At 43.7% G+C, this 14,746-nt stretch overlaps 1 protein-coding gene across 1 annotated transcript in view; it reads left to right on the forward strand.

Moving 5' to 3' along the window:
• emid1 (EMI domain containing 1) overlaps window positions 1-14,746 on the forward strand; it is a 398,814-nt gene that overhangs the window by 183,224 nt on the left and 200,844 nt on the right. The window contains exon 4 of the mRNA XM_070887893.1: window positions 10,800-10,886. Within this exon, the coding sequence (XP_070743994.1) occupies window positions 10,800-10,886 (87 nt within the window). The remainder of the gene's footprint in view (window positions 1-10,799; window positions 10,887-14,746) is intronic.

Raw genomic sequence — 14,746 nt, forward strand, 5'->3', positions numbered from 1 at the left:
TGGGGGGGCTGTTGAATGAAAATGTTCTTAATGTAGAGTCATCTTAAAACTCATTTTGCAAGCAAGAGATTTATTGTGATTTTCTGTGTGTTTCTATGTGTCACTGTAAATTTTTACCTGTTGGGTGATGTTTTTTTTTTGACTGGCCCAAGCAACGTTTGGAAGGCTGATGAAAGCATTTAGGCAATTTGTGGAATGGTCGCCTAGTTTTTCTGCTGCCTGCACGAGAGAAGCCATGCCCAAGGGTCGTTGTACCCCATTGCTGCCTTTCAATCTCCAAACATGTGCGGTTATCCTTCTTGCACAGAACACTGCAACAGCCGTCATTTCACTGGCAAAACCGAGCTGCTCACTCTAACAATGGAACAGATCATAGACCTATCCAAACTCTGAGGTCATTTCAGCCAGCTCAGTGCTTTAATGGGAAAGTTACTTTGCTCAGGATTTACTGTATTGCAATAGAAGAGTACTAGGTTTGGACCGGAAGTGGAATAATCTGGATAATGTTAGCCATAATGTCCTTATGTGAATTCTGTTCTGTCAAAATGAATCTCAACGTTTTAAATAAAGGTATACGTTAATACGTTCACATTTTAGTTCCTTTAATTTTGTAAAAAATACTGTATCATCGGAACAGATTTTAATCGGGTGTAAAGAGTATGATAGCAAGTATGTCTGTCCTCTATTTAGATGTTAAATTTGTTATTGGACTTTTAAAATTATTTAAACCCCAGTTGCATTTGTATGGCACCTTTAACATAGAAAAATGCCCCAAGTACTTCAAAGAGGCATGAGGAGACAAGACGCTGAGACAAAGGAGATAGCAGGAGAAGTGACCAAAAGATTGGTCAAAGAAATGGGTTTTACAGAAGATCTTAAAGGAAAGCTGGAAGGTTGAGGGGGTTAGGGAATGAACTCTCGAATGTGGGACCTGAGCGGCTAACGTTGGAGGATGGAGGGGGTTACAGATGCACAAGATTTAAAGGAAGAGGTGAATTGTAGGGCTGGAGGAATAAGTGTGACTTTAAATACCCTTGAGAAAATACATCAAGATTCTTTAGCTGCATATTATTGAAGGGGCTTTTAAACTTGTTTTCTTTTGCATTGAATGTATGTATGCAATGAGACACTTCAAAAGTTAATCAGCTTCGGGCTCATATTTCCCTGATTTAATCAGTCCACTGAATAGCTAAAGTAAATTTCCATTAAATCAAAAGAATCTGCTCTTGATGCAATGTATGCATTAAAAAACAACCATAAAAGATTTAAAACCCCTCAAAAGACTCTTCAAAGAACATTGTATGCCCAATGCAAGTTTCTTTTATGAGGAGGAAAAAAAAGCTACTTTGAACAACATGCCAATTTGTTTCAAATATCATGTGTCTACTTGGCCCTTAGATTCTTTCTGTTACCAGGAAAATGATGGAAAAAGAAAATGCAGCTATTCTAGCAATAAAGGACATTGGCACAATAACAGCTTCTTTCTCTATTTACCGCAACTGGAGCTTGTGCTTTAGACCTCCCTTTTGCTGGTGTCCAGATGGGGAGATCCATTTCGTAGTCTATATTTCAGACCTGGTAGAGCTTAAAATAAGATATTTAGAGAGTGTAGTTATACCCTAGATACTGAAGCAAGGAAGAATGCCCAGGTGGTTGTTGGAAAAAAACGTCGTCTCCCTAGTTTTCCTCTCCTGTCTCAGAAAGAAAAGAAAGATTTGTATTTATATGGCACCTTTCACGATGTCTCAAAGTGCTTTACAGCTAATGAAGTACTTTTGAAGTGTTGTAATGTGGGAAACACGGCAGCTAATTTGCGCACAGCAAGCTCCAACCAACAGCAATGTGATAATGACCAGATAATCTGTTTTAGTGATGTTGATTGAGGGATAAATATTGGTCAGGACTCCCCTGCTTTTCTTCAAAATAGTGCCATGGGATCGTTGATGCTCATCTGAGAGGGCAGACGGGGCCTCGGTTTAACATATCATCCAAAAGACAGCACCTCTGACAGTGCAGCACTCCCTCAGCACTGCACTGGAGTGTCAGCCTAGATTTTTGTGCTCCAAGTCCCTGGAGTGGGACCTGAACCCACAACTTTCTGACTCCTGAGATGAGCCTGCTACCCACTGAGCAATGGCTGGCACTACAGCTGATACTGGGGTATAGTTTCACAGGTACTGACAGCTGTCGGGCACGACATAACAACTTGTATTTATATAGAGCCTTTAACATAGAGAAACATCCCAGATGCTTCACAGAAGTGTAATCACAAAAAAGGGAAGTTGAGCCAAATAATGTGCTATTAGGAGGAGGGTGACCAAATGCTTGGTCAAAGAGGCGGGTTTTAAGGAGAATCTTAAAGAAGGGGATAAAGGTGGAGACGCGGAGGGGTTTATGGAGGGAGGGGGATGAGGGACCTGGGCAGCTGAAGGCACGGTTGCCACTGGTGGGATGAAAGGAGGGGTAGCAGGCACAAATGGCTAAAGTCAGGGGAATAGAGATGTGGTTGTGGGGCTGGAGGAGGCTACAGAGAAAAGGAGTGGCGAGGGATTTAAACACAAAGATGAGAATTTTAAATTGGAGACATTGGGAGCACCAGGAGACAATGTAAGCCAGTGAGGGCAGGAGTAATGGTTGAATTGAACTTGTTAGGGAGTAGGATACGGGCGGCAGCAGTTTTGGATGAGCTGGAGTTTACGGAGTGTGGGCGATGGGCGGTTGGCCAGGATAGCGTTGGAAAAGTTGAGTCTCGAGGCAGCAAAGGCACGGATGGGGGTTTCAGCAGCAGATCAGCTGAGTTACGGTCAGAGGCAGGTAATGTTACAGAAGTGGAAGTAGCGGTCTTTGTGATGGAGCGGAAGATCAGTTCAGGGTCGAATATTACACCAAAACTGCGGGGGAGAAAACTGTTTCCTCATGTTGCCTCTGGTTCATTTGCCAATCACTTTAACTCTGTGTCCTCTGGTTCCTGTCCTTTCTACCACTGGAAGCAGTTTCTCCTTATCTACTTTATCAAAACCATTCATGATTTTGAACACATCTATCAAATCTCTTAACCATCTCTGTTCTAAGGAGAACCAACCCCAGCTTCTCCAGTCTCTCCACATAGCTGAAGTCTGTCATCCCTGGTACCATTCTAGCAAATCTCTTCTGCACCCTTTCAAGTTGGTAACTCATTTAGTCAATTCTTTCCAAGATTATATTTTTCATTATAATACACACAACAAAGGAACTAGGCACCCCTCTACAAACCACAGCAAAAATACATTTGGTATAAATAATATCTATTTAGCACATATCAAATATTCTAAAAATGAAAATATATGAAACGTTTAAAAAAAAACAAGTGCAGGTTAAGTGGAAAATATTTTCCCCCAGAATGGGTAGACTGTGCTTTCTGTCACAAATTAACAGATTACATTGAGTTAAAACTGGAGTGCAGAGAGACCTGAGTGAACACATTTTAAGCTGGAATTTTTTGATGCACTGAAGATCAAGATCACTTACCTGACCCAGCGTAACGAACTACAATAGCAGCTGAATCAGAAACTCCTGCAGTGAAAAAAATGTTGAACATTTTTCATTACCTGGATAATGATGAAGCTGATATCACGGAAGTGGCATTTAAAGTCTGAGTTTTGCTAGTCATAATGCAAAAATATTGGAAATAATACCATTTTACTGACATTTGTGTAAATGTTCTCTCTAGCTTTGATTGTCGTAGTGCAGAAACTTCAATCCAACAAAGTCGTAAAAAATGAGTCATTTTATTGGTGCCATATATGCTGAGTGACATGGGGGCGTTCATATAAGCTGGGGAGATGAGCTTCAATGAACTGTGTGGCTTTTTAATCCTCTCTTTCTTCTGCTTCTTATGATTCTTTCAGTACCACAAACACATAAATTTGTTGAAATCCAGCACTTAAAAGCAGTCTTCGTGCTAATTTGAATTGCTTTCTATCAGCAGAAGAGACCAAGTGACAGTATTATTGCAGTCCATCATTGTACTAACTAAAATATATTTTCAATCTGCCAAAATTCCTTGGGGCTGAAATGGCCCTCCGCCCCATTTCGGGCGGATAATTCGAAATATTACCGCTCAGCGGGAGTCGGAGGGAAGAGGTGGAAAATTCAGTTCTTTAACTGTGACACTGCCTCCCAGCGCTTTGGGGCAATGTTTGAGAGGGTTTCGGGTCGGGGTCGGGAGCGAGCCGGTGGCCATCACCGCTGCACTGATGCTGCGAGGCCTAGTGAGATATCCGTAACGCCCACTGGGCCACCAGGGACGGGTTCGGCTGGGCCAGTGGCCCAAGAGGGAGTGCCAGACTGCCTGTTGGCGGCTCGGCCGAACCCGCGGCCTCCATTGTCAGCCGGCTGCCGAGTTGGCCAACAATGAAAAGAAAATGCCGGCCACGGCGGAAAGCTGCCGGTGGATGGGCGGTGCGGCTGCCCTTAAAGGGCAATTTCCCCTGTGGGGTGCAAAAGGGGTCATTGCTGGGCGGTAAGGGACCAGCACGCAGCTGACAAGGGGTCGGAGTGCCGGGCGGGGCGGAAATCTGTTTCTGCCGCCCCCGACCCGGGGGCAATGGGGGATTGCCTGCCCCCGGTCGGTAAGGCCTTGCCGCCTAGACCGTAAAAAAAAAAGGGGCAATTTCAGCCCCCTTGTGTTTTGAAGAAATAACTAACCATTGTTTTGAAGGGAAAAGCAGGCTCCGTATCCTTGAATAAGAATGTGCACTTATTCCCATCTGTTGTATTTGTTACACTTGCCTGTCTCCACATTTGTTATGGTTCTACATGTATCTGAAGAGTTATGCATGTCTGGTGCTGTTCAACAAATTTTCAGGTGCCAGGGGCCTCTCCTTTGCACAGATTTGCTGTTACAACAAGCACTTATCTGGTTTCCAAGATATAAACAGCATTAATGAATTCCAAGCAATTCTTCAACATTAAAATTAAGGGAAAGGGATTGTGCACCTTTTTTGCTGTAGGGTCAATACGCTGCAACTCTATCCCTTCACCAAAACAGCTAGCAGCCACTAAATCTTTACCTTCAGTTAACACAGACAATATCGTTTTCTGTGAACTTAACTATTATTGGATGTCACTTTTGTTTAATTTGGAATAATATCCGAGCCATATAATTGATGCTAATTATGAGACACATAAGCACTAATTTGGCTTGTTGTGAAGTGGAAGCCAGCGAGGTGTGGAGCTGATACAGTAATGGCTTGTCTGCACCAGATCAGGAAACTGAATGTGAATGTTGGACAAACTGCACAGTGGCTGTGTTTGGTCAGTCAGCTGTGAACTAGCAGCTTATTAGAATCACCTTTTTGCTTCCATGATGGTTCCACTCAGAACTGGTACCTGAATGGTTCACAGACATTCTGCGCACTTACACAGCTGGGTGCCTCATTTAGACTAAATATAAATTGCAGATGTGTTTCTGTAGCTGTGTTATTTCAGTTTAGAACTAACAGTTTTGGGGCTTTTAGGTTCAAACACCTAGAGTCAGAGAGTTGAGTTTTTCTTTAAATTAAACTTTTTCCAAATTGATTTTTTTGGCAAGTACCAGTATAATTTAGATTGTCTCATAACAGTCTTCAATTTTTTTTATCACACCTCCCCCAGCTGAATATTTTCACTTTTTTTCGACCCCCTACACCCCTCTCGCCAATCCCTGGCTCCCATTTCTTGGCTCAGAAGACTGCCGGGGAACCTGGCTGTGTAACGCGCCTCGCCAATCCCTGGCTCCCATTTCTTGGCTCAGAAGACTGCCGGGGAACCTGGCTGTGTAACGAGCAATTAGGAGGTGAATAATGATGAGCTGGAGTGACTGGCTGGCCCTCTGCTTCTCTGCTCAGTGCCTCCGACAGCCCAGCTGAACTCAAGTCACTCCCTGCATGGGGAATTGCAGGCTCAAACCTGCTCTGTCCAGTTTTGCGGCACAGTTTATGGATACACTGCAAAGACAATATGCTACTATGCTTTTCTTCTCCAACTTCCAAATCTGATCACTTTTGCAAGACTTCCAAATAATGTCATGCTGCTTTCTTCACCTGTGGCCTAATTCAACATCTCCTTTGGTCTTTGGCAATATTTGAAAAGTTGAACAAAAATGCTAGTTGATTTCCTGTGGCATTGCTCATGGGTGAACATTTTGGTTTAAATCTCTTTCTCTTGCTCTCTCTCCCCCCCCACCCCCCCCCCCCCCCCCCCCCCCCCCCACCGCCTCATTGGAAAGCCCAGGACTAGAAAAGGCGCTGCAGTATCGCTGCCCATCCCAAAAACTCAACTGCCTGCCCCTCAAATGTTTCTACACTATCCATTCCACACATTCACCATTAGTTGAATATAATCTCTGTACCTTCTTTCTCCTAGGTTTTAGCCCATGCACTCTGATTCTAAAGTCTGAGGCCATCTTGGACATATTATTGAGGTTCGGCTCATCTATTGCATTCAGAATTTTGGGTACTTCAACAATATTTCCTCTGAGCCGCCTCCTTTTCTGGAGTAAACAATCCTAGCTTGTTCCACCTCTCATCGTAACTCAGATGCTTTAAGCCAGGTATCTGTTTGTTTGCCCTTTTCTGCGCTGCCTCCACTGCCTAGAGATTGTCGCTGTGGTACAATGACCGGAATTGTGCACAGTACCCAAGGTGTGATTGTACCAGTGCATGGTACAGAGTCATGATCATCTGCTATTGGTCATACACTATCCCTCTGCCTATACATTCCAAGATCTTTACTGGTGGCTCTCACTGTGCTGTTGCTTTCAGTGAGATATCTACTATCAAGCCCAGGTCTGTCTCCTGTGTTGTCCAGTAGTCTAGAGCCATTGGGGGTGATTCTCAACGGCCAGCAGTCAATTTTTCACCTGAAAAACGGTCATCTGGCAATTGAAACTCAGGGGAGGGAGCACCTGGTTGTCCCATGGATGCCAAGGTCTGCCTGATGCAATTTTCAGGTGGGGCTGCAAATTGTGGTCTTGCGCTGGTTACAAGTCCCCATTTGCCATTTCTGCTATAGTATGGGAAGGGGTCAGGGTTGAAGGGATATGGGAACAGGACAGGTAAGTGTTATTAGAACTACTGCTTGTGTGCAAGGTAAATATGGGCTGGTTGGGCCAAATGGCCTGTTAATTCTATGTTGTATCTTCTATAAATGCATGTCATCCTAACATACGTTTATATCATACCTGTTCGCCTGAATCTCGCTCCAAAAAATTTAAAGTATCTTTACGAAGGGTAGTCTGATAGCTGTAGAGGAGAGCTATGGAAATAAATTTTATTGGCAGAGCGAGGCCTAGCCAGAGTGGATGGGGTCATGGACCTGATTCATTTCCTGATTGGCGATTTCAGGGACCTGAACGAGGTGTGGCAGGCACAGGGTTGGCCAACTGAAACATTACTATTTCTATTATCAGAAAATTGGGGTGTTGACAGTACAATAGTAGTAATCTGAACTCTTGCATTGTGAGGTGTGAGGGGGTGGGGGAGTTATTTTCCAAGTTTGAGCTGCTGGCTGGGAGCCTCGGGCAATGAATGCCCTTTTTGGGATATTGTGGATGTGCCAATGATTCTTAATCTTTTAAATGATGAAGAACTGTGAGTAATTTCCTGATGTATATAGCTGGCGGGCAAGGCATTTCCACTGGCGGCACAAACTCAGAATATTGGCACAAACTCCGCTGTTGGTACTGGATGAATTTCAAAAGTTCTTGATTGGTTCAATAGGTGGAGCACAGGGCAGAAGTTAAATTGATGATCCCACCCTCCCCTTGCCAGATCATGGAGTGTAACAGCTTCCAAGGTGTATTGTCAAACCACACCTCTGTGAAGTACCTTGGGACGTTTGTCTATCGTCACTATATAAATGCAAGTTGTTGTATGCATGTAGCTCAAACTGGTTTGAACGCCTTGGATAAAGAATGAAGTGAAAGAGAGATAACAGCAACTGATCCAAATAATAGAAAAACAGGAAAGACTAAGATACTGCAGTATAACTGAGGTTAGGATTGTTCTTTAATCGCATATGACCGCTAACTTTTCTTGGAAGATATATTGATTGTTGAGTGTTTCAATAGGAACATTACATGGTTTAGTCCTTTTCGAGATTCAATAAACAACAATATTCCATTATATTATGGGTATTGTTAAGGCCACATCAAAATTACCCCAATTTCTACCCCAATCAAAGTCACAAAGAGACCACTCTAATAGGGAGAAAAAAGCAGTATCTTGGATTATCGAGAAACACCATCGAACCTTCATGTTGACAATGCACAGTTATCAATATTATAGACGGGTTGTGAGAACAAAATCAAGGCATGTGGATCATATCTAGATTTATAATTCAGTCTGCAGACAAACAGAACGGTTAGGTCTTAGGTATGTTGCAGAAATGACCCTAGTATAGCTGTCAAAGTCCTCGATGAGTCAAATAGCTCACAGATAGTTATATCCCATTATCTATATCTTCAAAGTACAGCTCTTCACTGACTTCCGACCCCTGAAGCAGATGCTTGTCTGCTGCTGCTAATGTTGATGATTTTTTTTTTGTTGGGAGGGTCATATTTTGGCACGGTGTCAAGGTGGTGCCTGCTAGGTGGGTGATTGCGTCGTGTCAAGTTCCAAGTCCGTTTTTATTGGTGACAGATGTTCCATGGTATTTGACTGGCGTGCTCTTGAATGCTGATTTGCTGAGGGTATTTTTGGCTACCTCCTGATATAGCCTGCAGTTTGGAAAGAGGAATCCTAAGAAACAACTTTATCAAAAACTCTTGTGGTATTGCGTTTTTCAATTTGCAAGTCAGACTAGAGGTATTTATAATGTCTGGTATGTTCAATCTTAAATATTGACATGTTTATGTCTTCTCTCATAAATACACATTTGTCTAACTTTTTCAAGCAGAAAGCCTATGCACTTGATGTTTTTTCAGCAGTTTGTGATGCCACATAAATGCCATTATTAAATATAACAACAATCTTGATTATTTCAGGCTGAGGAATAAATTGCCATACCTACTTGGGGAGCGATTTTAACCTAAGTCCCCTATCGGGAAACTGACAAAATTGGGTGGAGTGCTGGTTTTACACAACGTCTGATTTTATTCTCCATTGAAGTCACTATTGGGCAGTGTGTAGACCCAGCATTCCACCCAGATCCCGTGGGTTTCACCTCTGTCGAGTTTGGTCAAAATTACCCCCCCCTTGTTTCTGAAGTTAAATATTTAAAAGGTACAGTAATGCATATATATATTTTGCTGCACTGCCTAGGGGAAGAAGAAATGTAATACTTGAAACTTCTTGGTAATAACCCTCCCTCTGCTTTCTCCCACGATGAGTCTTGCTTCACCTCTTTCCCAGGACGCACACCTGAGACTTGCCTCAAAGGAGGGCCTTGAAGCTGATTTTCATAAAACCGGCGCGCTGTGGCCGCCAGTTGGATGTCCCGATGTAGCTTGCCACTCGGGGCCTTTGTAAAGTTGGGCCAGATCCACAGTTTGGCCATGGGTGGCGGGGGAGAGGGGGGGGCGTTGGTGGTGTGAAGTGTGAGTGAGCCCAGGCCCACAGAGGCCCCACAGTACAGTTGTGAAGCTCCTCCTGGCTCCACATTAAGGCAAGTAAAAAAAAAAATCACTTAATCTTTTTGTTAGTGGCTTCCAACAGTCCATTTAAGGATCTCTGGTTAGGCAGCAGTAGACCCAGTCTCTGCCAAATTTGGAATGGGGTCCTAAAACATGCTTTAGGCCCCTGATTAGCATATTCAGGAGGTCTAACGCCTCTTTGAGGTGGGCGCCCTGGACATTCTGGAGTAGTTAGCTTCTAATTAGGCAGCCGCTGCTCTTCTGGGGGGCATTGAGCACAGGTTATCACTTTACAAGATTCATCCCCCAAACACAGAAACCAGTTGCTGCCCAGGCCAATTTCCCTCCCAATGATCTTTTTCCATCCTTTCAATTGTGTCAGGCAGATGTGAGTGACTGTGGAACTAAACTTGTGATTCCAATAATGCCAATAAACTCATTGCATATTGACTGAATAATGCCAGTATTGAGTTGCTTAGAAAATTGTTATCTCTTAATATTTACAGTAAACTATAATAAATTGAATCAAGGGACATTATGTAATACTGTTTAAAAGTGGCAGTTTTGAGAAAGGTAGTACTTTTTGCAGTACTATTTATTTTAATTAAAAAGCTTAAAAAAAACATTCCCATGAACCTGTATAAAACACTAGTTCGACCCCAACTGGATTACTGTGTCCAATTCTGGGCATCGTACTTTAAGGATGGGAAGGCCTTAGAGCGGGTGCAGAAAAGGTTTCCGAGAATGGTTCCAGGAATGAGGGACTTCAGTTATGTAGTAGACTGGAGAAGCTGGGGTTGTTCTTCTTGGCGCAGAGAAGGTTGAGAGGAGATCTGATAGAGGTATTCAATATCATAACAGAGTAGATAGAGAGAAACTGTTTCCATTGGCAGAAGGGTCGAGAACCAGAGGACACAGATTTAAGGTGATTGGCAAAAGAACCAAAGGCGACGTAAGGGAAAACTTTTTTACGCAGTGAATGGTTAGGATCTGGAATGCACTGCCTGAAAGGGTGGTGGAGGCAGACTCAATCATTGCTTTCAAAAGGGAATTGGATAAGTACCTGAAGGGAAAGAAAATTGCAGAGCTGCGGGAAACGGGTGGCGACTGGAACTAGTTGAGAATGGCCTTCTTCCGTGCTGCAACCATTCTATGATTCTAAAGAGGGACACTTGGATGTTTATACCTATCACTCGTTTTATTTCAGAGACTGGAAATTTCCTGGAAGCTCTGGATGGTGGTCGACAGATCTCTCACATTCGCAGATTACATACAAAACCAGGAGACCTTTCAAGTAAGACTTTAACATAACTTCTTGTTGGAGATACGGGACACAACTCGATTGGTACCCGGAGTTGGTGACTGCACCAACTGGTTTAATTTCTGGAGGGGGTGGGGAAGGTGGGAAGGAACAATCTCTGTGGCAAGAAGCTTGCCCTTTTTGATGTTCAATTCATTGTCGGCTGTTTAATAATGTGAATTCCTACGGAAATGCTGCAGTGATATAGACAAGCTGTCTAAGCAGCCAATCACATTGAAGAATCACAGACAGGAAACCAGGAAATGAGAAGCTGCTTTTATCTGAATTTGTTTTAAATGTTAGAGAGTGAAATTAAAATTGGGACTTTTACATGGGGATCAGGTAGAAGCTGAACAAACTTAAAAAAAAAATTCTAAGTTTGAAAACATTTTTAATTTTTAGCATCATGGAGAAATTTGACGCTCCACAAATATAAAAAAATAGATTTTCAGGGCCAGGACGTTTGTTTACCAGTCAATACATTGCTAAAACCCCAGTCACACCTATTTCATCAAGGCTTAGCATTTAATGGGTAATTAACAGCGAAATTACCGCAGAAAAGCCCAAGTTTTCGTCAGTTTCACTGATTATCAACAATGGTAGGGAGAGGTACAGCACAGCCAGTGTCGGACCAGTGAATGACCAACCGCAACTTCAGGATTTATGCGTATAGATGTGGTGCATTAAATCCAGAAGTTGAAGTCAGTTTCAGTGGGGTAGTTCGCCTTCATTACCCGCTGCGAATTCCGGGCCAATAGTTAAGTCATAGTGGAGTATTGTGAACAGTTCTGGGCACAGCATTGGAAAAACTTCCAGCCAAGACTCACCATGAATGAAAAGTTATAGCTATGAAGAAAGGCTCATAAATGTGATTCCGGTATAAAGAATAATTCTTTACCAACCTCTCAGGCAATTAAAATGAATGATAAGGCAACAAAGCAACATAAAACTGAAGACACTCCAACCAGGAACAGACCTGGTTTGATCCTTAGTCGGTGCTTCGATAACAATTTGAGTCAGGAATACTGTTTAAGGTACAAAAGCAACATACTGCGGATACTGGAAATCTGAAATAATAACAGAAAATGCTGGAAATTCTCAGCAGGCCAGGCAGCATCTGTGGAAAGAAAAACCGAGTTAACATTTCAGCTCGATGACCTTTCATCAGAACTGAAAGATGTTCGAGATGCAACTGGTTTTAAGCAAGTGCAGGGGCAGTGAAAGGGGAGGAAAGAACAAAAGGGAAGGTCTGTGACTGGGTGGAAGGCAGGAGAGATCAAATGACAAAAGGGATGACGCAAGGCAAAAGGAGATGGTAATGAGACAAGTAAGACAAGTATTCAAGACAGCGATCGCTAGATTTTTGGATATTGAGGGAATCAAGGGATCTGGGGATCGTGCAGGCAAGTGGAGTTCAGGTAGAAGATCAGCCATCATCATCATCATAGACAGTCCCTCGGAATTGAGGAAGACTTGCTTCCACTCCTGAAGTGAGTTCTTTGGTGGCTGTACAGTCCAATACGAGAGCCACAGACCCTGTCACAGGTGGGACAGATTGTCGTTGAGGGAAGGGGTGGGTGGGACTGGTTTGCCGCACGCTCTTTCCGCTGCCTGCCTGCCTGGTTTCTGCATGCAATCAGCATTGAGACTCGAGGTGCTCAGCGCCCTCTCGGATGCACTTCCTCCACTCAGGGCGATCTTGGGCCATGGACTCCCAGCTGTCAGTGGGGATGTCGCACGTTATCAGGGAGGCTTTGAGGGTGCCCTTGTAATGTCTCATTTGCCGTGTAGGAGCTCCGAGTAGAGCACTTGCTTTGCGAGTCTCATGTCTAACATGCAAACTATGTGGCCTGCCCAGCGGAGCTGATCGAGTGTGATCAGCTGGGGATGTTGGCCTGGACGAGGACGCTGATGTTGATGCATCTGTCCTCCCAGGGGAGTTGTAGGGTCTTGTGGAGACATCGTTGGTAATATTTCTCCAGTGACTTGAGGTGTCTGCTGTACATGGTCCATGTCTCTGAGCCATACAGGAGGGCGGGTATTACTACAGTCCTGTAGACCATGAGCTTGGTGACAGTTTTGAGGGCCTGGTCTTCAAACACTCTTTTCCTCAGGCGGCCGAAGGCTGCAGTGGCACACTGGAGGCGGTGTTGGATCTCGTCGTCAATGCCTGCTCTTGTTGATCGGAGACTCCCGAGGTATGGGAAGTGGTCCACGGTGTCCAGGGCCGCACCGTGGATCTTGATGACTGGGGGGCAGTACTTTGCGGTGAGGACAGGCTGGGGAAGGACCTTTCTCTTACGGCTGTTTAGCGTAAGGCCCATGCTTTCGTACGCCTCAGTAAATGTCGACTATGTTCTGGAGTTCAGCCTCTGTGTGTGTGCAGACGCAGGCGTCGTCCGCGTACTATAGCTCGACGACAGAGGTTAGGGTAGTCCTGGACCCGGCCTGGAGACGGCGAAGGTTGAACAGGTTCCCACTTGTTCTGTAGTTTAGTTCCACTCCAGCATGATCTCATTGAATGGCGGAGCAGGCTCGAGGGGCCGAATGGCCTACTCCTGCTCCTATATCTTCTGTACTTATGTAAAGAAACAGAAGATGGGTTTAAAGGAGGTGTAAATGGGAATAGCAGAATCATCAACAGCTGCCGTCTGAAATGAGGGCAGAAGTTATGGTCTGAAATTGTTGAACTCAGTGTTGAGTCCAGAAGGCTGTAAAGGGCCTGATCAAAAGATGAGATGCTGTTCCTCAAGTTTACATTGAACTTCATTGATGTAGGAGGCCGAGGTCAGAGTGGGAGTGGGGCAGAAAATTAAAATGACAAGTGGCTGGAAGCTTAGGGTCACATTTGCGGACTGAATGGAGGTGTTCCACAAAGTGGTCACCCAATCTGCATTTGGTTTCCCCAGTGTAGAGGAGGCCGCATCGAGAGCAGCAAATACAGTGTACTAAATTGAAAGAAGTATAAGTAAATCGCTGTTTCACGTGGAAGGAGTGCTGAGACCCTGGACAGTGAGAAGGGAGGAGGTGAAAGGGCAGGTTGCGTTGTGTGTATTTTGTCTGTTGTATGTGTGTTGTGTTGTGTTTGTGTGTTGTCTGCTGTTTGCAGTGTGCATGTGCATGTAGAAATCTGGTAGAATAGGTTTAGACTTAGCTATTATGCCCCAACAGTTATATAGGTTCTTGCTCAAAAACACTAATTATACTTGCTAATACAGGGTATGAAGCATCGTCATGTGGGCCAGTTAACCAGATACCAAATGTCTTTGGCCTGTACAAGTATAAACAACTCGAATTCCGCCAAAGTTTATTTTTTATATGCTGAAATTTTGATGTTTTAATTTTGCGGTGAAGTAGCTTACCTGTATCTCGGTTTTATATCGTGTAACACAAGTACTGTAACAGCTTTCTGTTACTTACCGCACATTTATCTACGGCAATAAAACTGACAGTGTAATCCTCATGATGAAACATGATCATGTTTTGGCCCATTTATATGGTGCTGAAAATGATACCATGAGATTTTCACACACTGACTGAATCACTCGATATCCTGTTTTCATAGCAATACAGTATATTGGAAATGTATGCTGATATTTCTCATAATTCCTGCTGTTTTATTGCTCTTGCAGTTCGGTTACATAAATCTCATCAGCAGTGTGCCATTTAAATCTAACTGAGGGCTTCCAGCACATCAAATTGTTCACCAATATGATAAAAGGTCTTAATTCCTTGTAAGCCAGTTAAAAAAAACCTGCATCCTTTCCATCCCAGGTTTGCAAAAATTGTGGAAATTGACAGCTTCATTCTTCTCATTTTAAACACATCATTGCAGCCTTTGCTTTTAAACTCTT

Source organism: Pristiophorus japonicus, chromosome 8 (assembly GCF_044704955.1).
Source record: "Pristiophorus japonicus isolate sPriJap1 chromosome 8, sPriJap1.hap1, whole genome shotgun sequence".
NCBI lineage: Eukaryota > Metazoa > Chordata > Chondrichthyes > Pristiophoridae > Pristiophorus > Pristiophorus japonicus.